The 25,058-nt window shown below is 49.6% G+C and overlaps 2 protein-coding genes across 4 annotated transcripts in view; both read right to left on the reverse strand.

Moving 5' to 3' along the window:
- Nucleotides 1-31: 31 nt before the first annotated feature.
- On the reverse strand, nucleotides 32-8,696 carry LOC118510181 (serine protease nudel). Of its 2 annotated transcripts, none has more exons than XM_036051703.1 (15): nucleotides 8,345-8,696; nucleotides 7,729-7,881; nucleotides 5,975-7,645; nucleotides 4,704-5,830; nucleotides 4,303-4,636; nucleotides 2,991-4,233; nucleotides 2,760-2,929; nucleotides 2,569-2,682; nucleotides 2,332-2,506; nucleotides 1,654-2,265; nucleotides 1,423-1,592; nucleotides 1,032-1,355; nucleotides 835-964; nucleotides 546-761; nucleotides 32-477 (listed from the first exon to the last, which is right to left on the reverse strand). In XM_036051703.1, exons 1-15 carry the CDS (start codon nucleotides 8,373-8,375, stop codon nucleotides 105-107), a joined length of 6,843 nt encoding a protein of 2,280 aa, XP_035907596.1. In that variant the 5' UTR covers nucleotides 8,376-8,696; the 3' UTR covers nucleotides 32-104. The 2 variants fall into 2 exon arrangements, with proteins under 2 accessions (XP_035907596.1, XP_035907595.1); XM_036051702.1 differs by having other exon boundaries at nucleotides 5,915-7,645.
- Nucleotides 8,697-9,972: 1,276 nt separating this feature from the next.
- Nucleotides 9,973-25,058, reverse strand: part of LOC118510188 (zinc finger MIZ domain-containing protein 1) — a 99,358-nt gene continuing 84,272 nt past the window's right edge. The window contains exons 3-12 of one of the 2 annotated variants that reach the window (XM_036051710.1): nucleotides 17,242-17,411; nucleotides 16,812-17,083; nucleotides 15,614-16,730; nucleotides 15,195-15,538; nucleotides 14,894-15,106; nucleotides 14,681-14,823; nucleotides 14,101-14,613; nucleotides 13,809-14,037; nucleotides 13,153-13,725; nucleotides 9,973-13,078 (exon numbers count right to left, since the gene is read on the reverse strand). In XM_036051710.1, the coding sequence (XP_035907603.1) occupies nucleotides 12,941-13,078; nucleotides 13,153-13,725; nucleotides 13,809-14,037; nucleotides 14,101-14,613; nucleotides 14,681-14,823; nucleotides 14,894-15,106; nucleotides 15,195-15,538; nucleotides 15,614-16,730; nucleotides 16,812-17,083; nucleotides 17,242-17,398 (3,699 nt within the window). In that variant the 5' untranslated portion in view covers nucleotides 17,399-17,411 and the 3' untranslated portion in view covers nucleotides 9,973-12,940. Of the gene's footprint in view, nucleotides 13,079-13,152; nucleotides 13,726-13,808; nucleotides 14,038-14,100; nucleotides 14,614-14,680; nucleotides 14,824-14,893; nucleotides 15,107-15,194; nucleotides 15,542-15,613; nucleotides 16,731-16,811; nucleotides 17,084-17,241; nucleotides 17,412-25,058 lie in introns of both variants that reach the window. The other variant, XM_036051709.1, reaches the window with a different exon arrangement.

A 25,058-nucleotide genomic window follows, 5' to 3' on the forward strand; every position in this document is an offset into this window, starting at 1 on the left:
TCAGGTACCAGCATCTCTCTCTCTCTCTCTCTCTCTCTGAAGTCATCGATTGCTTGCTTCTTGTGTCATTTATTGACTATTCTATCCTAAACACGTGTCCAGTCTCACGCCGCACACAGCAGCTCCAACCGATGGCAGTTCTGTTCGTCCTCGTAGTTCCAGTTGATCACCTTAAACATGGGCCTGCTCGGCTTCATGTAGAACGTGTGGTTCTGGTTGATGACCACCTTAGAGAATTTGTTCTGCACGATTGTTTTCGTGGCCGCCCGGCGCAACTTATCGACCGAGCTTTCCGTTTCGTTCGCGGTACGCAACCGGGCACCTTCGACGATCGCTCGTCCGTAGATCTTCCTTACCTGACTATAGCCGAGCTGTTCGCAGATGCGTCGCATATACTCGTCGTCAAATTGGGCCGTCTTCGGGAAGCACTTCGAGTGCCAGATGCCGTAGCTCTGCTCCATCAGCTCACCATACCCACTGGAAGCAGGAGAAACTTTAGTAAGGCGAATTTTTCACGGCGATCTTCATGAGATCATCTTGCTTACGCTTCGTAAGAGTTCTGCTGCAGTGCGTAACAGTACAGCTCGTCCTCTCCATCCGGACAGTCACGCTCCTTATCACACACAAAGTCGTACGGTACGCAAATGTCCGACTCGCCGCATCGGAAGCTGGTCGAATGGCACCGACAAACGCGAGGGTTCTCATCCGATTTGTCCCAACAGTTGCGCACTCCATCACAGATCTTTCCAGGGTCAGTGATTCTAGGGGTGGAAGAGACGCGAATTCAAAAATGTCCTCATGGACGTCCAGCAGTCAAGAGAGAACCAGTCTTACTTCAAGTAGGTATAGCACGAGCAGTCGTGAGGCTCGTCCGTCGAGTCTCCGCAGTCGTTCTTCCGATCGCAGAAGCTTGACTTGTCGATACACCGTCCATTGGCACATCTTAGCTGGTGTGGCAGGCAGCCTACAAAGAGAAGCATTAGAACCGATCCTGATAATAGGAAATCTGTTTCGTATAATTCCAAACTCACTACTAGTCTGATTGCGTGTGGCGCACAGTGCCGGACTTTCATCAGAACCATCTCCACAGTCCGGCTTACGATCGCACAGCAGCTTCTCCCCGACGCACTTCCCATAGCGGCAACGCTTTCCGGCACACTTCGGTTCCTCGTACAGCTGATCACCGCACTGCTCATTGTGCAGCACGTTCTGGATCTTCTGGTACGATTCCACCAAGCTCGTGACCCGGACGACTTCGTTGAACCCGCAAAGGCCTCGCTTGTGCTGATAGAATCCTACCGGATACCAACCGGATCGGTTCGTCTTGCACACGATCACACCGGATCGAGTCGCCTCTGTTGAAGGGTAGTATAAAACTCGTCAGAGGACTTTACCTGCACGACTTCCCAGGCTCATCCTTACCAGGTGTATAGCACGATTCATGATGATAGTAAGGCTGCTTTAGATCCTTGTGATAGCATCGCACACGATCCCCTTGACAGTTTGTCCCATTTAGGTGTACTCGTAGCGTTTTCGTCCTACCATACTTGTCCTGTCCCACCGCCAGACATTCACTGTCCGTGACGTTTTCACTAAAAGAGACCAGCGATTAGCTCTCCGCATCCTCACCAACAGCTCGCTCAGATCACTTACTTCTCCGGCACAAACGTAGGCAGCACATGCCGACTGAAGCTAAGCTTGGTCGCCAGATGCAGCATGACCGTCTCAGCTTCCGGTATGTAGTGATAGCAATCCACGCGCACCACCTGCTCGTACGGTCCCTCGATGTGAAGGTACGATTTAGCACCGCCGGCCACCACCGCCAAGTACTGATGCTTCAAGTTCACCAACCGTGTACAACTGCCGGCCACAATGATCCAGCTCGCATCGATGATCAGCCCACTGCAGATCAGTACCCCATCGAGATAGATGTTCGTATTCCACGGCCAATCGTAATCGTCGCCAAAGTTCTCCACCAGCTCGATGTGGGCATTTTCCTGGAACACTATCTGCGGCATGTGGTGTGGCCGATGGATCGGATTGAGGGGCCGGATGTTCACCTGCACCGGTTCCTGCTTGTGCTTGTGCTCGAAGTGTGCTATGTCGTGCTCGGTGGCGTTGATGTGCTGGACGCACGACACACGCAACGCTTGGCAGGACGCATCGACGGTTATGTTGACGTAGTGGTGTTCTGCAGTGTTGACGAGCAGGCCGGCCGGAAGCTCGGCGGGTGTGATGGATAGCAGCGAATAGTTCTGGAAGCCACTGAAAAAAACCCGGACATTGACATCATGCAATGGGCGAGCAGTCCCCGAGCTCTGCAAAACTTACGCGAATCCTAAAAAGGAACAAATCTTCTCGACTGCGTGTTCAGTTTTGGCTGTAAGAACCGCTCCGCACAGGACTTCCCACGTGCCGTTCGTGTTCTTCGTGACGATCCCGGTGTTGCGGAAGAGTGTGAGATTGTTCGCATCGAAGTACACCCGGTGTCCATCGGTAAGAGCCACTGAGAAAGGCAAAGAGCTAGATCATATGCAAACGATCGTTAGGTGAGACGACCACACTTACAGCAATCCAGTTCATCTTCGTGCAGAGGACAGTCCGGTTGTCCGTTGCACACCTGCGCGTTGGGAATGCAGACCTGACTGATGCGACACGCGTACTGACCGACCTGACAGTTCACTAGCGAATGAGAGAGAGAGAGAGAGCAGATCTTCAATACGAGGCTGTCAATGCGATAAAGAACAAAGCTGACTTACTACATCCAAGCTCATCCGTACGATCGAGACAGTCCGTCTTGCCATCGCAGATGAGAAAATCAAACTTGTCCTTCAGGAAGTCCCGGCAGGTACAGTTCAGCTCATCGCTTCCATCCTCACAGTCGACGATCCGATCGCACCGATGTGCCACATTAATACGCTGGGTTATACTAACAAGCAAAAAACCGATCATTTATACGATCATACGGATTCTCCTCCACAGGTACTTACTTCCGACAGGAGAACTGACGATACTGGGCCGTATCGTTCGGAGGGACCGTAGCCACATTCGTTTTAGTGTGCAGACTGTGCACGGTCAGCCGGAACTCGGCCACACGTTTGTGTTTCTGCTCCTGCATCACCTCAAGCTCGTTGAAGAACGGATGATCGGGCTGCTCCTCGTCCAACGAATCTTCGGATATTAAAAGCGGAACCTGTTCTGTGGTGGAGTTCACCGTTGAAGTTCCGTTTTCGGCACGCGCTTGTCCGCGCACTTCCATGACCGTTTTCTCTAACGCCTTCCAGATGGCTTCCGTTGTGGTGGAGGTGATTGGGGCGACAAACTCAAAGCCCTTCGGGTCTTGCTCAGTATCGTGAATGGGGAAAATGATCGCAGATTGATCGGTTGTGGCCGAGGTTGTCGTCGGTGTTGTTTGTTCTGTCGACGAGCTAGGACTCAGTTCCGAAGTTGGGACCTCCGTTGTAGAAGGTTCCGTTGAGCTGGATTCTGTTGATGGTTGCTCGGACGCGGTCGGTTCGGTTGTGGGGACTTGCTCAAGAGGTGTTGTGGTTGTCACAGGATCGGTTTGAGCTGTATGGGTCACAATCATGCTCTCCTGAGCTTCTACGCTTGCCTCGTGAGCGGTGAGCGTGGTGGATTCCTCCGAGGTAAACATCCCGGGTGTGATAGACTCCGTACTAGAGCTTGGTTCATCCATCTGGCGACCTGCGTGGACATTGGAGGCTCTCTGCATGACTATCTCCTGCTCCTGTCGTTCCTCGTCACTGTCCTCGTCTCCTTCTCGGTGGGCCATCGAGCGTAGCATCTGATCCATCGCACAACCCGACTCGTCTTCTCCACCAAGACAGTTCACGAACCCGTTACACTTCTTGCCCGGTGGCAGACAGATGCCTCCACCCCAGATACATCGCATTCCCGGACAGTCGGCACGAGCGGTTCGGCCTGTCGGTGGTGACTTTACCTTCTCCGCGATCCAATCGATAAACAGAGCGACACGTGTGTACACACCCGGCTCGTGAGCTCTAGCGCAACCCTCTCCGTGACTCACAACACCAGCCAGATACCACTCGGCCGGATTCGAGTGACTTTGGCAAACGAACGGTCCACCCGAATCACCCTGACACGCGTCATGGCCTCCGTCCTCTTCGCCGGCACAAATCTGCAGACTGTCACGGTCGGATTTGTGCTTGCAGTAGCCTAAGATCGGCACCGACACCTGCATCAGATGATCAGCTGGAGAAGACGTACGGGATTACGTGTAAGAAAGCGGACATCCTCCTGAAGCAATCTCCCTGTACTTACGTGCACCACCTCGCTCCCGTAGAGCACCCCACCCGATAGCCGTACAGACCGTGCCCGGTTTCGGTCCCCACATCCATTCGCGATCGTTCGTGGTGCGATGCCTATCCGGCAGACAGATCGGACGCACCCAACGGTTGTAGTGGAACGGAGTCTCGACCCGCATCAGCGCAATATCGTTGGCCATCAGCGTCGAGCTGTACGCGTGGTGAATGATCATGCTGGTCACGCGCGTTATCTGAACCTGGGGAGCGAAGCTACGCTTTCGCAACATTCCCGAACGGACCTCGAAGTAGTGCTGGTCGAAGTTGTCACAGCAGTGAGCGGCTGAAATGATCTGTAGGACACGATGAGGAGAGTCATTTAGCAAACAAAAAAGGTCGTCCCTTTCCCGGACTACCTACCCAATGCTCGTTGTAGATGCTGCCACCACAGTGGTACTTGCCATCGCGGAAGATGCCCACAATGAACGGGTACGCCTCCGGCTCGGCATGACTTCCACCGACGATACGGACACTCTCAACCAGCTCGCTTTCGTTCGTGTTCCGTCTCGATCGGACGCTGATGCGTGAGAAGTGTTGTTCCTGCAGCTTGCTCGTACCACAGCGCACCGGCGGACACTTGACCTGCACGTACACCCCATTGCATCCTTCGCTAAACTCTGGCTGCGATACTGCACTGTTTGCCCGCTGGCTAATGTACGGTCCCGGGAGACTCCCGTGGCCATGGCTCAGCAGTGGCTCACGATCTTGCGGTCCAACCTCGGCATCACACGCTTCCCGTGCCCACTGCGATGGATTGTTGCACACCGGGTACCATTTGCCCCGGTAGTTCCGATGCAGCACACCGGACGAGTGGGGTACCGAGTAGGCCAGGTAATGGCCCAGATCCCGCACCAACATCGTGCAGTCCTGTTCATCCTTCCGGTTGAGACAATTGTCGAACCCATCGCACTTCTCGAGCAGCGTGTAGCACATCGACCCGGACCGATGTGCCGCCCTGTACTCGTCCTGCGTGTGGAAGCACGAGAACGAGAACTTCTCACACCCGAAGCATCCCATCTCGTCCATACCGAGCGGACAGTCGGCGTAGCCATCGCACATCTTACGCTTCGGCAGTCGGGACACGCACGAGCACGCACTCTCGTCACTTCCATCCATACAGTCCGTCTTGGAGTCACACCAGGCACTTCGCTTTACACACTGGTGCGAGCTAAAGCACGGCACCCAACCACGGCGACAGTGATGGCGACCCTTGGCCCTCGCAGCTAGAGACCGGCCGGCAGCAAAGATGGACGCCAAGTCCTCGGGATCATCCGACTGCGGGTGAGATTCGTTGCCCATGTGATGGTGACGGCCTGGTGGTGGTGGTGGTGGTGGTTGTGTTGCGTGCCCATCAGCGTGACTTGGTGCTTCGTCATTCTGCATCATGGAGCAGAGTAGGTAAGGTCCGTTCGGGTCGACGGGAGCATCCGGAACGCGAGCACCACCATGATGAAGATTCTGGATGCTAACTGGCATATTGATCATCGCTGGGAAGAGACAGTGAGAGAGAGAGAGAGAGGGATCTATTATGTCCACAGACTAAGCCCTTCGGCAAAGGATGGCCCACACACCTTCGGGAATGCGTGGCTGAATGAGTGCATCGATCGCGGGATCATTCAACGGAAGCTTACCTCCGGCGCCCGGATGATGATGATGATGTTGCGGTGGTGGTGGCTGCTGCTGGTACGGTGGATATCCTCCATTAGGGTACACGTACGGTCCAGCCGCAGTGGCCGGTCGGAAAGCGTACGCCGTCTGTGCTCCTGCCGGCGGAGCGTTCTGGTAGAAGCAAACCGTGTTAGGGACATAGCCGGCTCCGTAGGCCGAGTTGACGATGATCTGGGAGGATGCTTTGGTCGCTTCACCGGTTATTGGAATGCCGGGCGAATGTTGGAAGTTGCCCTGGTGGGCGGGTTTCATGTGTCCTCCATTACCGGCTGCCGAACGGAGCTGATCACAAAGGCTCAGGAATGGAGCACTTGGTCCCACGACCAGGGGTTGCTGCGGTTGTTGCTGATGTTGATGGTGAACGGATCGTAGCGGATCAATGGAGGGATCGTGGTTGACTTCGGAATGGCCGGGATCGTGATGCATGTGATCGCGGTTGCGCGATCGTGACATTACGAACTCGTTGATGTTGTCCGGAGGATTCAGCAGGAGATCCTCGTGGAAAGGGTGAGGTTGAAGCATCTGGGCGAGTTGCAGCTGATCGACCACGTCGTGCAGGTTCCGGGCGGATTGGTAAGGACTCTTGGTAGTAGTCCAACGGTGGGTAGTCGTCAGCTTGGACGAACTCTTCACCGTGGTCGGAGGACTCGAACTAGAATAGCCATCCTCAACCTCAAACAGATCCCGACTCCGCTCGGTGGTCGTCCATTTGTCGCTGGGAGTTGAGCTTTGGAACGCTTCGCTCAGTCGCATATGATCGAACAGATCGTCCAGACTCCGTATTGAGCTGTCCTCCACCGGGTTGTGAAGGCTCGGATCGAACGGCAATCGTGTCGAGGTACTAGCGCCCATCGCCTCCGTAGTTGTGCTCATCCACGCACCCTCAACGGTCTGCGTAATGTTCATGTCATTCACCAACTGCTCCACGGTTGTTATCCTTGGATCATGCTTCGGGACGTGCTGCTCCGGCCGAGAGCTAGTAGAAGTGACACTCTTCGAGCCGACCTCAGTGCTGCTGAAAAACTCCTCCGGATACGAAGTAGTCTCCTCCGTGGTTAACCCCATCTCGTGGAACCCCTGCAGCAGATTGGCCATCTCCATGAACCGAGCATTCATCTCCTCGGACAACCGTTGCAGCTTTTCGTAGATCTGATCGCACAGCTTCCCGTTCGGCGCTTCCTTACGGCATCGGTTGTATTCCGTCTCCAGACGCTGGTAGTCCTTCTGTGCCATTCGCTTCGCCCGTTGCAACTCATCCAGCGAAACGGCGTGACGCTTCGAGCGAGAGCCTCTCGCTGGTTCCGGCCCTACCACGACTCCTTTGTACACGATCGGAACCATCCCCAGATCGAACTTCCGCTGGACGCGCTTCCTTACACCGTACGTGATCTCCTCCGAGCGATCATCACCGCGCGAGATCCGATTCGGTGCAGCCTCGCCAACATCCCTCCGACGGCGTTGACGTTCGAGCAGTGGTTCGAACTCCTGCATCAGCTCGAGCAGCTCGAGCGATCCCATCATGATGTCTTGCGCTTCCGTTTTGAAGTACATCTTGCGGATATCTTCCAACTCGTCGGGGACCTCCACTGTAGCGGGTTCCAGCACGATCGTGTTTGATGTTTGTTCGGAGAGGACTAGTTTTGGGTTTGGGCGAGGGAGCAGAAGTCAAGCCTATGTGTAAGTCTGTAAGCATCGGATTAGCAGCAGCGAGACGTACCTGACGACGGGACGGTCATGTAGAACCCGAACGCAATAGCCGCCATGATGATCACACCACCGACGGCGATCAGCATCAGACACACCAAGTTCGTCCTTTGGCTAGCGCCCATCGTCAGCTTCTGTATGCGGGGCGAAGTGATCGTGAGCTCCTCTGGTGGCGTTGCAGAAATAAGAGGAAGGAGTCGCGATAAGCATTTCACGATCACCATTAACTAGGTTATACACAGGTACACAAACAGTTTCTCCGGACAGTTCCGCTTACGCCCAGGAAATTGGAGCCATTGTTTACAAACTTTACAGCAAGCGCCCAACGCGCTCCCATTCATGCACCTCTGTGTTTGCCACCGACCAACCCATGTTTACTTGTTTACACAGAAAATGGACGCACCGTGGCAAACGCCTTTTTTGGGGGTATGTTGAAATTTGCCCCCCGAAAGACGGACAGGGTGTTTTTTTTGCCCATTGCCACATATGAAAGAGAAAATGTCCTCTGCTGGCAAAGGTTTGTTCCAATTTTTCATCAATTGCTGGAAGTTGTTTGGGGTCAGTTTTCGAATGTTTCACAAACAGGGCAGCAGACAAATGGCGTTTGAAGAATGTAGGCCACGACTTACCATCTAGAACAGTTTGATCGTGTTCCGCCATGTTTGATTGGGTGCGATTTCCTGTCGATTCTCGCTGTGTGGTTGTATTAGAAGCGTAGACCGAGGACACTTAAACTCATAACCACAGTTGCAAAAAGCACAACCACCCTGATTGGTTGATTGAAGCACCTCAAATCTGACTGTTGATAGAAGAATTCACTCAATTTCTGTTGGAATTCCTTCCCAACTCGTTGCAGCTTTCAGCACTTTGCACACTCAGCAAAACCCTTCTTCACGCACCAAGAGAACGATCGCAAGCACTGTTGTTTCAGCCACGGTGGCTGCCAAACTACTGCTGACCGTCGATCGATCGTAATGGCTTTTTCGCTGCGTTCGGCCGGCACTTTTGACTGGTGTCAGCAGTTTTTCGCACAGCAGAACGCTGGGCAAGTGGCAGGTTTTTAAAGAAGAACGAAGGTAAAAAAACAACAACTCCAACAGTTACCATAATACAGTAGCCATAAAAGGTAGAGCGCTTAAGCTGCGTTTCAATGTGCGCATGGGAAAGTAAACCTTGAATAGAAATTAAAGTGGCTCTCAATCTAAGGAGGCTAGTATGATTAGCATCAACTGAAACAGGGATCGTCTAGAGATCAGCAAAGTTTTTCTCAGTTTTTCTTGAACACGATTTTGAACTGATCGTGCAGGCTTAAATTTTAGAAGAAAAAACAAACAGGATGGGGAAGTAATATATTTATGACAGCTCGTAAGAACGTAGTGGCTGATCAATATAGCAAGATCGTGAACTTGCCCGTATGTTGATCGCTTCTCTGGCCTTTCTGGAGGACGTATCGACCATTCTTACTGATCATTTTTGACCAGCTTTGGACCGAATTAAAGGTCTATTTGTGAGTACTCTCCTAAGGTTAGGAGTATTGTGTATGAGTGTGGTAGATGAGGTTAGGACGAAGAAGACCTGCAAGGTCTTGAGTTGATCTGCTCAATAGGGACTTTTCATAGATAAAGAAAAGGTGAAGGACAACATCCTCTAGATGAGTACTTCAAGACTCGTTCTTTTCCTTTAGCATTACAACCTCGAGAGGTCGCGATCTGCCATTTCTGGCTCTTCGACCAAATTATACCCGATGGTCCTGCGTTCGGAGAGATGCTCCTCGGACCTCCGCAGAAGTTTCTTGGTGTGAAGACGATCCCTTGATAGATAAGACCCTTTTGTAAAACAATGTGTCTAGCCAGATAAGTGCTTTTCATGTAGGTGGTCTCATGATAGATGAGATACATTAGACCTTGGATATTGCGTTCGGAAAAAAAACTTGGCCGAAGTTTGTACGACGAGGTTCTTAGGACGAGGTCCCTTAGACTGGGATGTCTTTTGGAAGATATGAAGGCCTTCTTGGAAAATAATGCTTGAAGGACACTCGGGGATGGCGAGGCCCACTGAAACGACCCCTTCTGGATATTGAAGCCCTGTTGCCCAGGAGTCCCATAGCTGGACTGGAACTTCGAAATATGACATACGACGCAGTCAGGGACGAATGTGTCATCAGTAACAAGAAAACGCCTCAACAACGATCGGGAGGACCCGCTGAATAACCCCAAATGTTGGGGTGGAACAAAATGAAGCAAAACACAATTTCAAATTTCAATCATTGACACGTGTGGCAACCATTTGTGTATTTTTGTTTTTCAATATGTGTATTTCTCTTCTCTCGCACTCACTTCCTCTCTCGTTCTCTCTCGTTCTCTCTCTCTTGTTTCACATTATTATGTTCAATTCATTTATTAGTGTTCCATTGTTACGTGCGGCCAGTATCACTTCCTATCACCCGAGCCCCTCTACTGGTTCGGTCAACTGTGTTGTTTACCCCACTCTTCGCTTCCCTCCCCCTCCCTCATTCATCCTGTTCTTTGTGTGTCGGTGTGTGTGTTTATCTTGTTAGTTATCTTCTCTTGCACTAATCTGTGTGTTTTACTAACCTCAATTAGCCCTTTTCTTGTTTCTTCTTCTTGGAAGTGGTAATCAATCAAAGTACAATGACACAATCTCTCACAAAGACAGTGCGAGAAAGCGAGTTGGCTATGTGGGGCAAGAGTCACCGACCCCCTTTCTGATCTCTGTGGGTGTTTGGGAGGGGGGGTTACCCATTCATGACTAACGCTCAATAGAGTTGGTTGTGTTAGAGGGGATTGTTTTACATTTCTTAGTGTGTGTGTGTGTGTGTCGGTGTTCATAATTTGCTAAGCTGTATATCGTTACTAGATTCTAGAGAGGAGGTGTGTGTGTGTTCTGAAGGGGGGGGGGGGGGGGGGACTTGGGTATTAGTTTTCTTTTTCATGGAGTTGCCTTTCTTTATTATGTGTGTGATTTTTATTCTTTTCTCTTTTCCTTTATTTTTCCTTTGCTTTTGCTAATAGTTAGTTACTTCTTTTAATGCATTTATTGGTGATTGGTTTCGTTTTCTGTTCTTCAAATGAAAGTGTATGCGTCTCATTGTCGTAATGGGAGAGGGTGGCGTGTAGGAGTGTTTTGCTTTTTGTTTGTTTGTTTCTCTTCTTCTGTATGTATGCTGTTCACTTACGCTTGAATCGTCGTTAGTAAGTAGTAGGTTACTTTCATACTTTTTTGTACACTTTTGATTAATTTTCTTGGGTTTTTTTTGTTCTCCTCCTTTGCTTCCTCCATCTTCCTTCTTCTTCTTGTATTTAAAATTTAGTATCATTAAATGTAACATGTTTCATTTCGTGTGTGTGTGTGTGTTTCTTCCTCTTCCGTTTTTTAGTGTGTATGTGTCTACTGTTCTTGTTTTCTTCCTTATCCTTTCATTAAATTTTTAGTTTTACTTTTCCCATGTTTTTGTTTTTCCTCATTTTTCCCTTATTTTTTCCAATCACTTTACCACCATCGTGTACCGGGCCGGTGGATCACACGATCCACGGCCACTACGACCTAAAGCTTAGCAATAAACAAACGCCTTTCCCATGGGATTTTTCCTTTCCATCCTGTTTTTTCCCCCTAAATTAACATTTTACACATTTTCTTTTCACTTTTGTTTTGTTTTCTTTTGTTTTCGTGTGTGAGTGTTTTTGCTACTCGCTACTCGCTTTCTAACATTCTTATCCTCTCACACACCCATCTTTTCCTTTCCCTCACTCAGCACACATCACGCGGAAAAGCAGCAAAACAAAACAATAAAACAAACCGTACAAGAAGAAGAAACACCAGAATCCTTCCTCTTCTTTCGCTCCCTCAAGCAAAAAACCTCAAAAGAAAACAGAGCACGCACACGTACCCGGACACACAACCGCGTACCGTCGTGGCGCTGGTAGCATACATACATACATTTATATATATATATATATTTATAGTTACGTTCTAATGGAGTTCTTGTTTTTGTTTGCTCTAGTTTACACAGTACAAAATAGAAAACAGAGAATATAATACACAAGAAGCGCAGGAGATAATTTACGGTAAATGTATTAATAAAAATAATAATAAATAAACGCGCCTTAAAAGAACAGGAGCAACGAGAGAGAGAGAGAGCGAGCGCGAGAGTGAGTGAGCAGGAAAACAGGGAAACGATAGGAAACAGCCGTCGGGGTGGGTTTTCCTTTGGGGTAAATAAATAACTTTTCTTACATAAAACAGAAAAATAAACTTTGAACACAAAGGCCAATTCGTTTTTTTTGTGAAAGAACACGCACACACACAAACACACATGCGAAGCGATTTCATTAATTTAACTGTACAATTGAACTTCATGGCCGAAGATCGTGCCTCGCATATGTGTGCTGTTTTGTGTGTGTGTGTATGTGATCGTATATTACTAACAGGATGACTGTGTGTGTGTGTGTTATGATAATAGGACGAAGGAATCACACGAACAACGTGCTCGACGAAACTCCTTTTCCAAGGATCATTCTTTGATCATTTTTATGCTTTCTCTCTCTCTCTCTCTCTCTCGCGCTCTCTCTCTCTCTCTCTCGTGCTCCTGTCTACTACACTAGAAGGACACTAAGCAGCGTACACACCGTTCCACGTTCTACAGTTATGTGTGTGTGTGTGTGGTGGCCGCGTCGTGACAATGCGAGTACCTGATACGATAGATGCTGGTTTGTGTTGTGTCTGTGTGTTTCCGTGTGAGACCCGTTTGTTTTCCCGCTCACGCTAGGTATTTGTTTTCCCTTTCTTTCTTTGTTTTTGTCCTGAAAAGCTGTACACTAAAAAAAAAAAACTAAACGAGCTCTACTGCCCCGAAGAAATTAGAATGTGAAAACCGGAGCGGGGAATCGATAACTTAAGAATAAAGCAAGTCCCTCACCTGACGCACACGCGCATTGCATGCATTCCCGGGGGGAATTTCTAGCGAGGAGGTGGTGGTCGGGTAGTGGTAGCAGGTCGGGGGAAGAACTAGGACGCGGGAAATGCCCACCCTCCTAAACTGCTCTACTGCTGGTTCGAACTACATTTAATGCTAACGCTTCCTAGGTCCTTCCCTGTTCCCATAGTTTATGTCCACCCCTCTTACGATGGTCCTTTTACAGCGTGCGTGCGTGCGCGCGCGTGTGTGTACGTTTGTTTCTCCCTTTGTGTCTCTCCAAAGCGGGAACTTAATCGAACAGTGCTGCCAGAATGTCGTCACTGTTGGCGTTGTTGCTGGAACCGCTCGACGGTGGCGTGTTCAGATCCGGCGGGTCCAGATAGGAGAGCAATTCCATCGGATCGACGATTCCGTTGTCCGGTAGTAGCTGCAGGAGGGGGGGGGGGTAAGAAGAAGAGATCTCAATACGGTCTTTGGGGCGAGTTCGACAGGATCACTTACATTAAGATCATTGCCACCTTCACCCTCAATGACGGCGGCCGGATCGAAGTTGAGATCTGCCGGCAGATCGACATCGGTGAGACCGGCGAGCGCGTTCTGGTGGCTTTGTTGCTGCTGGCCCATCATAGAGCCCATCGAGAGGAGATTTTGCTGCTGCTGCTGCTGCATCATACTCTGCGGTGAGTTCATCATGTTCTGTGGCGAGTTCATGAGACTCTGCGGGGAGTTCATGATGTTGGCCGCCGGATTGTTGGGCCCGAGTCCCAGATTAGCGTGCTGCTGCTGAGGCGAATGGAGCTGCATGTTGTTGTGCCCGGCATGGCCGGGACTGTGGCTCATGTTGCCACCGGGATTGTTGCCGCTGCCACCGTTCACACTATTACTGTTGCCGTTCGGTTGCCCGTTGGGACCGTTCGTGTTGCCGCCATTGCTGCCGGTGGACTGTTGCTGCTGCGGGTTGGAGGAGTTGATGTCGTTCGCGGGCGGTACGCTCGGCGGTCCACCGGGTGTCATCGGATGTCCGGAGGAGTTACCGCCGCCCGGTGTGTGTGGTGTGTGCGGTGTGTGGGGCATCTGGAAGGGAATAAACCCGGAGCGCCAAACATTACGGACCATCCTCAGAATAGCTGAAGACTCCAAGCACACACAATACTTACCTGATCGTTCAAAGATTTCTCCATCGCGTTCAGTGGATCGAGCGAGTTCACCGAATCGCTTAGATGCGCCAGCGGGTTACTACCATGAAATTCTCCGCCATTACCACCCGGAGTTCCCGGGCCATTGTTGCCCACGCTTCCTGGACCACCGACAGAACCGGGGTTTGTTCCGGGTTCCTGCTTGATGATGGGATTTCCGTAGGAGTCGTACTGCGGCGTTCGATTGTAGCTGCAAGAAGATGCGAACGTTAGAATGGACGAAATTCGGGGTTCCATTTCGGTTGAAACTTACTTGGATCCCATCATGCTACCACTAGCGATCGAGCTCATGTCCGGGCTCATGTAAGGGCTCATTGCGTTCATGTTGTCCCAGGTCGGGAGCGAGGTGGATCCAGGCGACATCACCTTGTTGAAATGCTTCGCATCACCACCGTCCGGGTCGGGCTTAATGTTGGGGAGCCCAGGAGTTCCAGCACCACGCCCATTGCCACCACTAGGTTCGGATGGTACAGGAGGTTGTTGCTGCTGCTGTTGATGCTGCATTGGTGGTTGTTGATGCTGTGGATGTTGTTGTTGCTGCTGCTGTTGCTGCTGCTGCTGCTGTGACGGTTGCTGAGGGTTTAAACTACCTCCGATGTTGGGATTGTTGAGACTGCCCGGTGGTTTGATCGCTCGCCAGTTGGCTTGCGCATCGATGATCACCTCCTCCGTGTCCATACCGTTCGGGGTGTTGGAAGAGTTGAGCGTGTTCAGTATCGCCCACATGTACTGATCAATCTCGAGCCCTTCCGTTAGTGCCGGTTTACTGCGAAAAACAGAGACAGACATGGGTTAGAATCGTTCCTGTAAGTGATGCGACATCGACGACTTACTTGCACACTGGACACCGCCAGTTGCCACGCTCACAGTTTAGCGCCAGATAGGCCTCCAGGTCGAAGCACTGGATGTGCTTACAGTCGTGACCTCGCGCTGGCAACGTTATCCGCTTGGAGGTTACCGTGCACTTCAATGATACCTACGGGAAACACAGAAAACGAGTCCTTTAGTCTCAATTCTCCTGCGAGGATCAACCCTGCATCGCTTACCTTGGCGGACGTTGCAGCCGCTTCTGCCGCAAGTGGATCTTTGTCCGGGCCACCACCGAGCGGTTGATTCGGGTTCGTTGTGTGACTCACGGCAAAGTTGCGCTTGATTTTGGCTACCGCTTGTTCCGCGGACAGAAGGTTACGCTTCAGAAGCGTATGCAGCACATGATTTACCGATGGTCGATGTACCAGTTGCAGTACGAACAGATGTGACTGAGGATGGCAAGGGGAAAAAAGGTGGTCATTAGCGGTTTCTATTCGTTTGCTCAAAGCTACAGGATTTGTAGTTAGGGACACTTACACAGCAACAGGTGCTGACGGTGATTTGGATCGTGTTGCGGCCCGGTTGACAGACCTGCTTCAGATAGAGCGGCCGATGCGTGTTCTTGTTGTCGCCTCGATCGATCTCGAGCGGTGTCGAGTTGGCCGACACCTGCACGCTCGCCGGCCAGTTCGTGTTCATCTGCCGGTCCTCGTGGTGGAAACACTTGAGCTGCAGCTCGAGGTCCGGCCGGCACATGAGCGTGTTGTAGACGGTCGACTTCAGCTGGAACACGTGGTTGCTGACCGCGAGGTTATGCTCGAGCCGGAACGGTGGCAGCAGGATGCCATCTCGCACCGGGAATGTCAACCGCAGCTCTTCATCTTCTAGAACGAGGAACAGACACATGTGTGGGTTAGGAGTTGCTCTGGGAAGGACATAGCTTGCGCTCTACTCACTCTGCGGCAGGTTGTTTGGCTTCACGTCCGGATTGGGGCTGATGTAGGGCGTCATGGAAGATGCGGGCGTTAGTGGTGGCGTAGGATTACCCGGTACCGGACTGTGCTGGAAGTTCATGCGAATGTCCGGCTGGTAGCCCTGCATGTTCTGGTAGCCCGTGTTGTAATACTGCTGCTGCTGTGCCTGCTGTGCCTGCTGCGCCTGCTGTGCCTGCTGCTGCTGGTGCTGTTGATGCTGTGGGTGATGTTGCTGTGGCTGCTGATGCTGCTGATGTCCCATGAGCGGTCCAGGTCCACCGGGAGCTCCCACCGGTCCACCAACTCCAACTCCAGGCCCTCCGTACGGTGGCGTGTTTTGTCGCTGCTGCATCATCGGTGGTCCTCCACGGTAGTTCATCGGACCCATGGGCCCATGATGCCTACCGTAGCCGGCGTTAGCCTGCATCGGTAGAGGAACTCCTGCGGCAGCCGCTGCAGCTGCTGCTGCCGCTGCCTGGTGTGGTGGGAATGGTCCTCCCGCTCCCGGCATACCTTGCCCCTGTCCCATCCCGTATATCGACCGTTTCTGGGCCATCTGCATCTGTGGGTTGGGGTAGGGAGCCATCCGCCGAGGATGCTGCGGATATCCATTCGCCATCCCCTGCATCTTCGACATCGGGGACATCTGGTTCATTTGACTCAGCGGATTCATACCGCCCATCTGTGCTGCCGCCATCCCGTTCATACCGCCAGCACCGCCCGGTCCCATCTGACCACCGCCCGCACCACCCATACCCATGCCCATGTTCATCATCTGTGCCATCGGGTTCATCTGCTGATGGTGCCTTCCGTATCCACCACCGCCCGCTCCACCATTACCACCACCACCACCTGCTCCTGTGACGCCTCCACCACCTCCCATCTGGTTCATGCCGGGCATACCGCCGGTCACACCACCGCCACCCATTCCGACCCCCGCTCCGGACCCCATTTGACTCATCGGTCCCATACCGCCGGCACCACCCGCTCCACCTCCCATCTGATTCATGCCATTCATCTGGCCACCCATGCCGCCCATTTGGTTCATGCCGTTCATCTGATTCCACGACGATTGCGAATGCATCGCCATGTTGTTCATCTAAAAAGGAGCGTGGAAAAGGCGAATCGTGTTAGTGTTTTCTCTCCCTCTCTCTCTCGCTGATGCTTCGCCAGCACCTACCTGTGGATTGTAGCCGACGTCCATGTTGCCCTGCTGCCCGCCGGCCGCTGCGACCATACTTTGACTGTTGAAACCTTGCTGTTGATGCGCACCGGCAGCTGCTCGTCCCGTCGTTCCAGCTGCCGATCGCTGCTGCTGTTGCTGGGCCGAAGCTGCCTGTTTAGCGTATCCTTTCGGGACTTGCTGTTGCTGCTGCTGTTGCTGCTGCTGCTGCTTCACGTCGAGGTATCCGGTAGCAGCTTCCGGATGAAGGGTTCCTCGATGATAATCTGCTGATAGTCGAGAGAATGAAATCAATATTTTGTTTTACAACACTATAATGACTACAAATTGCATAGCTTCAGGCGCTTTTTTCTCACTCAAAGAAAAAATCTGCCTAAAAGTATGCAATCTGCGTGAAATAAATCTTTTTTTAAAGAATTCTTCATACCGTGATGAGGATTCTGCAACTGTTGATAGTGATGTTGCTGCTGCTGTTGATGCTGCTGCTGCTGCTGGTGCTGCTGTATGTCGGGATAGCCTCCAATGTAAGGAGATCGACGATCACCCAATGTTGGAGCCCCTAGGGAGCCCCCCTGGGCACTCATATCTCAGCCATTGCTGTTCAACAAAAGCCAGAGTAAGGTCAGTAAGGAAGAGATGCGACTGACGTCATACGGTACAATGGCGTTTCGTTTCTAGTGCGCGGTACTCGCGATGGATTTATTTACTACCAATCGTGTCATGACGTCATGTAGCGTCGTCTGCTGGTTGCGTCTGCAGGATCAGAGATACGGTCGGTGAGTTGTTGGAGTCTAATTTTAGTCGTAGGAGTATGGAATCGAAGGAATGAAGGAAGCGTGGTCCGTGCGTGGGACGGTGAGTAAGGTTATTCGCGGGAAAAAGGGTGCTCACCGATTCGTTCCGAGTGGCGAAAGGGCGTGTGGGCGCTCGGGTAGTACGTAAATGTCAAACGGTTTGTCAAAAGGTGTCTGTCTGCGTTGGAGTTTTGGAAACAGGATGAGCTTTTCCGGTCTGATCGGATAAAGCGTGTCGTAATGTCATTTATGAACTTGAATTTGTTCTTTTAAGTAGAAAGCAGGGTTTTGTTGGTTTTTGAAACGCTAGCACGGAAAATCCTCAAAGCTTACCTAGAAAGAGAACAGAATAAAACGTTAAATTAGTACGAAGTATTGACGGGAAAAAAAGCGATTCAGGTTAGTTACAATGATCTGCGTTTTTTAAGTTTTCCATCAATTGAAACATCATCCACTTGCAATAATATTACCCCAGCCCAGTACTTATTACAATCGCTTCCCAGCCAATGAGGCAAACGGACAACAGCATAAACAACTTCCATCTATTAATACTTCGCGTGCAGTGCAACCATTCGCGTACTTGAATCCACATCCTTTCCTTCCCACCCATCCACCCACCCAAACACCACCCAAGCAGGTGGCAAAAATCAACACAAAAATACTTTTCCACTGTACATAAAGAGTGTGTGCGTGTGTGTGCTTGTCCGCTTTTTTGGAGCGCGGATACAGTAGTGAATGGTGAAGTACGCGGTGCGGATTTTGTAAACGATTTAACACAACCGATTATCCAAAACGCATACACACACACCACACCCCAGAGCGGGGTGGGAAAATTCAACCACCAACGAAAGGGGGGGTGGGGGAGGGGGAAAGGCCCGAGTGGGGCCAACCATCCCGAGAGACGCTTGATCTGAGCGTGAGGATGTGTTTTTTTTTACAGCTGTGTGCTGTTTTTCCTTCCTTCCTTTTATCCGGGGCCTTTTTTTCCTTGTTCTATTTTCCATGTCCACTCCACTCCACGGTTAGGGATAGGCAAATGACGATGAGGATGATGATGGTATATATGAATTTCATTGGAAAAAGAATTGCAACACAGATTCCGCACAAACACTCTCGCTGGGAGCCGGAAAAATCGTCCACAAAAAACGCCGGCGCGATGGTTGTGTATTGGGATCGGATAAATAATTTGGCAACGGGCCGCACGGTTGCCTGCTCTTGCTTCCCCCCTCATTTGGCCCCCTCCCCAGAAACACCTCCTGCTTTCACCCTCTCTCATCCCAACTCCCAGATATGCGGTGAGGGAATATTATTTATAAATTAAATCGAGATCGAGCAGCGCTACTATTTTCCGCGTCCATTTGTCCCACGTCCATGACCGAGCGGGAAGACGAGTGCGAGACGGGCAGCAAAACCAGGGTAAGGCGGCAAAGGTAATGAGGGTTTTCCTTTTTCCGCGTTTGCGTCCGCTTTATGGGGCGGTTCGTTCATGAAATTAATTCAGGTTAAAAGTGCCGCCCGGTTCCGACTCCGCACCGCCAACAGCAGCCAGTCAGCGAGCCGCGTGAGAGCTAGCGCAACGCTGTTGATGGCGTTGATGATGGCGCTGATGACGCCGAATGAATGAGGTCAGTGGGAGAAAGAGAGCGGGTGGAAGGGGGAGCAGGAGGGAGGTAGGTAGGTAGGGTGTCAGTTCCCACCGCTGTCATGACTTCCGGTGCGGTTGTCTCTCTTATCGAAATGAGCGAACATTTCGATAGTTTCCAGCCGAATGGACACAGCAAAACACACACACACACACAAATATACTGGTTGATTGAAAAGTGTTTGGAATAAGATTAAAAACCCTGGAGGGAATTACTCGCCTAGCAGGTGGTATCGAGATCAATTATAAAACTTATCATTTAATTTTCCTCAGTAAAATAATTATAAGCAAATTTTCCGATATTTTATCCAAAAAAGAGACGACCATTTTCAATCCGTTTGGCACGTGGGAATAAGGTAGCGTACCTCCCCACACGCCCGAAGCGATGAAGTTGTTTGCATTATTCTGGTCACCGCGGGCTCGTGAACGCTCGATAATCGTTATCAGCGGTTTTGATTTTACGCATTCGTGCTTTGCTTTGGTTTAGGAAAACAACGAGATAAACGATAAGTGAGTGGAAAAATGCAACCTGTAATTGAGTCCAGGTTTTTTGATACTTTTGTTTTGTTATTTTTTGTATGCGATACGCTTGTATTGTCTACGTTTCATTCATAAGGTGCCTTTAAAGAGTCATTTCAAGTTGTTTTACTTAAGTTAGACTGTTCTGTTCTTGTTTTGAGTAATTTTCATTGTTTTTTATTTCTTTTATCTATTTTTATTATGTTTTTTTATTGTTGTTAGTTGTTGTGTATTTGTTTAGCTTATGCGTTTTACTTTTGTTTTGTTTTATTTTATTGTGTTATTTTTACCAGTTGTTGTTCTTTATTTTGAATATTTGATGTTTCCTTATTTTATGAGCTTTAGTTAACTTTTTATTTAATTAATCTTTTTTGTTTTTTTATGTTTATCTACTTTTCTGTACTTAGTTTTCATTCACTCTTTAAAAAAAAAATTAAATCTTTAGAGAAGCACACGCCACTCGATTAAACATACTCTGTGTATAATGATAACATTATTAATAGCACAATTAAAAATGCGACCAATCCGATCATCACCTCACCCCACCCCACCCATCTCCCCCCTCTTTATTGGGTGAAATAAATGGAACGCACGCAAGAGTAACAATGTGTTGCACAACAGTCACATAAATGGCGACCAATAAACGGGCAGAACCGCACGATAGAACGATCCCGAAGGAAGGAGAAAAAATAACAAAAAAGGAGTGAAAAAGAATGAAGAACAAACCAAACAAAACAAACAAAACAGAACAAAAAAAAAGAGAGAAAGAACGATCAAAAAACGACAATGTTAAACACACACCACTCGACACAGTTCGGGGGTAGTATATTTATTTAATAGTATTCGATGACTCTCTCTGTCTCTCACTCTCTGTCTCGCCTTTCGCTTACTTTTCCCTGTGGCCGTGTTCCGGTCGGTTGAAGCCGTCGAACGCCACCGGCACTAATGGGTGGTGAAAGCACAGGTGTGGTGTTGGACAGAGGGTGTCGGTACAGCATTAAAATTGGGTTTGCGGGATGCGCAATGAACAGTAAATCGCATATGACAATTATCCGCTTTACTGAAGTCATTCACTATTGGCACGGTGGGAGGGCAGATACAAATCGTTTGTTTGATGATGCCTGGCGGATGAGGTGTGGGGGTGAGAATTTTCCTGGGCATTATAAAGGCTGAGGTTTCCTGCTGCTTTGTGCAATGCTTTAATCAATGTATCAATAATGCACAGCACAGCTCGGCCCGTCGAACACGGTTGCCACAATCGCAAATCGATTCGACAATGTAATGAAAATGGCAAACAAAAGGGAGGGAAAAACGGTAGAAAAAAGTCGCTTGCAAAACTCATAATCGATACAGAATAAAATGCGGTAAATTATTAATAAACAGCAAAAATGTTTCGAAACTAAATTTTAACAATTACAACCGTCCCTTCTAGCAAACGACCAAAAGACAAAACAATGTGAAATGGTCTAATTAACGACTGCACCCCTATTTAGCGCAAATAAAGTACGAAACCAACCCAGCCGGCACCGGGCAAACAAAAACACAACACAACTGTTGAGAGGTGCTAGCGTATTGCGTTTAGAGAAGCCGCAAAATTAAAATTAGATTATGATTTACGGCGCCACATATTTCGAAACGAAGCCAGCCAGCCAGCCAGCCAGCCGACTGGCCGTTGTGGTCTTCGTACACCGAACGGGGTGCAAACAATGTACGCAAAACGCTTTTGTGTGTGTGAGAGAGAGTGTCTGGGGATGTTTTTTTGTTAGTTATTAGAACAGTGTTACACCACGAGGAATCGAATCGAGGGAAAACCGACAACCAACGACAGGGAGTGATTTAATACAATTCTTTAGCCTCTAAACCGCTCGATGGTGGAAGTAGCGAGTTAGTTCACACGCCACCGACAAAAAAACCCTACTCAACCACACTCGCTATGTGATAGGATGCAGGAAAAAAGGAAAGCAAAACAGGCTCGGGCAATCACATAAGCACGCACATCCCATCCACACAATGCGTGAGTTAATTTATCATTATGCTGCACTGACCCGGCCCGATAAAGCGTTAAATAGTTACCGCTGTAAAGCCGGATGCGGGGTAACTTCCCACGGGGCACACACATCGACCACCGGGAAACATATTGAATGCGTTTGGAGTGGAAAACGGATGGTAAAAATCACAATCACACCACCGGCAGCGAGTCACAAAGGATTTCAATCTTCTGCCCACCGTCATCCCACCGTCAGAAAGAATTTAATTCCCCACAATCCGATTGTTGAGGGGAGGGGGTGGGGGGGGGGGGGAAAGAGGACGATCAGGTGACACGATTGTAATGTAATTTAATGTTGGAAAATGTTAATTATAAATTATACATTATTCGCCTCATTCGGTCCGCGCAAAAGGCCGCCTCGGCGCCGAGCGTGGAATGTGAGGCTGTAGTTCACCCCGCTGGCGGGGTTCGTGTTTGGTTTTGACATTAATATGATACGAACGCGAGGACTTTCAGAGAGAGAGAGAGAGAGCGGGGGAAGAAGGTGGAAAGTCAAACGCATCATTCGCGCGGATCGAGGCCTGCGACGGGCAGCGTCCACGCTCATTTACGTACGGCTCGATTGCATAAAAGCGCAGACGTGTGGAAAATTTCGCACCCGTTTTTCCATCGGGGGTTTTTTTTCTGCGACCCGATGCGATGCGTGCCTGCATAGCACATATTTTGATTAATTTGAAAATTCATCACTCACACTCACCCACACAGGGGGACTCTCCGTATCGAAATGAAGGGTTCGTGCTTTGTTATTATGTGTTTGTAATTTCACATTAAAGCAAACATTATGCTGAGACGATTTCGGGAGGCTGTTGGTGGGAAGGACCCTGCCCAAGGGATGGACATCGAGCGAGCCTGTGCGTGTGCGTGTGTGTTTGTGAATGGCTTTTTAGGCGAAACGTTGGTGGTTCGATTAAATTGTTTATCAATCTAAATTGGTTCATAATTCCCTCGTGCGTCTCTCGGGTGTATTTTTAGGTCTTCATTGATGGTTAGTTGGATGCTGTTTAAGTGTGGGTGTGTGTGTGGTTGTGTGTCATTGTACTTGGAATTGATACAAAAACAAGTTGCTCACTGCGTTACACTGCGTGCTGAACTTATGGACGGACAAATAATTATTCGAATTGAACAAGCGATATTTTACAATTAGTTCTAGGAATAATTATGAATACTTGGAATTGCTTAGCATTATATGTAATTATAATAATTTATACGAAAATAATAAGGGCCACATGAAAACGTAGTTGAACTCAACGGAGTTCATGGGGACAGGACTCTACCTCAATTCTATGTAAAAAAAAATCTGTTGACAATCAGTCCGAACAGTTTATACAAATATTGTCTTAAAACCTCTTTCGCCCTTACTGATAACATGTGGTTGTTTTTCGCATTAGACATTAATCAAAATTAAAGTGTTTATTGCAACAAGATTTGTTATTAAAAATTTCCACTTCATCATGTTCATGTGCGTAATTTAATTACCAAACGATGAATTATGGGTCTTAGAACGAGTGTCGGGCTTAAGTGAATTAATTTCTGCAATAATCGAAAATGGAAAATGAAAACCTACCAACCCATCAAACACAAACGCACCACACGTGCAACAAGTAATACGAACGGGTGCTCCTGCACAGCAGCAGTTCAAGCTCATCCAGAAACCCCTTCTTGGTGTATATTTTTGTTTCCCATCAGCGTCCCATCATCCAGCATCGGAGGTTGCCGAAATGTGTTGATTTCCCTACGGGAGCATGTGAGACACACCACGGTAATTGCGCACAACGTGTCGCCACCCGAAAAAAAAAAAACAGAAAACCCTCCCCGAAGGCAAATAGGGAAAAAGCGGTGCCGAAACGTCATGAAAAACCCTTTCTCCACGGCGCTAATCAGCACCAACCATCAGCGACGGCCGATCAAGTAAATCAACAATGTTTCCTCACAGCTCGCATGAAATGGCGTTGGACGTGTTCTGGTGGTGTGTTGGTGTGTGCGTGCGTGTGGGTTAGGTGGTGGGTGTCATTTTTATTATTTCAATTTTTCCGTACCCGTACCCACCATCATCATCGGCCATCATCGGCCATCATCTTCATAACGCATCGGATTCGCTTTTGCGTCGCAAACGTGTCATGGACGCGGGCATGGAAAGGGGAGAAGTCACGGAGAGGCTGAGACGATAAAATATCTCCAATATCCCACCCACCCGACCACCCATCCATCAATTCCATTTCATGTCTCACTCTCCCTCTTTCTCTCTCTCCTCCTATTTCTCCCTGTGTAAATCGAAGCGAAGAATACAACAATCAACATCATCACCAGCATCGGTCCTCCGCATCATCGGAAATGGAATAATAGTGAGGAAAACAAAACAAGGCAAAAAACACATACACACAAAAGCGGCAGAAAACGGTTTTCCTTCATCAAATCCACAGAAAACTCACCGCACCCAACCCCCCGGACCTAACCCACGCCACCATACACGTGCGTGCTATATTGCGTAGTTCACCAAACGGAGGCGCAACAAACACACACGCTCACACGCTCACTTTCCTTCTGGCGAAGGCCACTTCGGGTCCATTTTTCCCTCCGGGGACATGGCCAGGCGGCCCGGGGCGTGGGGTTTCACATTATCTTTGATTATATCCTTGATCCCATTTTTCCGCACTCGAATGTATTTTCCCGTCTTTTCTTGCTTGTTGTTGCCTTCTCGGAAAGTCATCCTCGTTTGGCCTTCCTTCGTCCAGCCTTTGCACGCCACCTCACACCTCACAAACGGCAAAAGGACACTCAGGTTCGGTTCCTTTCACCCAACTCCCATTGCTCCCTCCCCTACCCACCCCCCACCCCTCCCGCTTTTCCCAAAATGGTCGTTCGGTAATCTATTCCCTCGGTCGGTTGGAAATACGGCGGAAAACACTCCTGACGAGCGCAACAGTGATTTCAGGCTTGTCCGTTTCGATGGCAAAAGCTCGCCTTAACGAGGTTTATAAACCGGCAGTGTATTAGTGTCGGTGAGTGAGTGAGTGAGTCGGGTGAGTGAGCTTCCACTCTATGGTGAGCAATTGCGGCGCTCACTATTCACTTCCCGATTCGGCTGTGCTCGGTTAATAACGACATAAATATGGGCAAAACAATGTACCTAAGCGATCTGCTTGTGTAGAGGGAATACACAAACAAGCGTTCAGAAACACTCACACTTACCCAGTGTCACCCTAATCGTCTCACGCCGGCCTCTGAGAAAACCGCCACCCCGA

The sequence above is a fragment of the Anopheles stephensi genome, chromosome 3 (genome assembly GCF_013141755.1).
Source record: "Anopheles stephensi strain Indian chromosome 3, UCI_ANSTEP_V1.0, whole genome shotgun sequence".
NCBI lineage: Eukaryota > Metazoa > Arthropoda > Insecta > Diptera > Culicidae > Anopheles > Anopheles stephensi.

Bases quoted from the DNA above. Each gene is read 5' to 3' on its own strand.
- LOC118510181 (XM_036051702.1), bottom strand. From the start codon at position 8,375: ATGGCGGAACACGATCAAACTGTTCTAGATG. The intron at 7,882-8,344 runs GTAAGTCGTGGC...CAACGCCACCAG, and splicing joins CGATCAAACTGTTCTAGATG to AGGAGCTCACGATCACTTCG. The intron at 2,683-2,759 runs GTAAGTCAGCTT...CTCATTCGCTAG, and splicing joins TACGGATGAGCTTGGATGTA to TGAACTGTCAGGTCGGTCAG.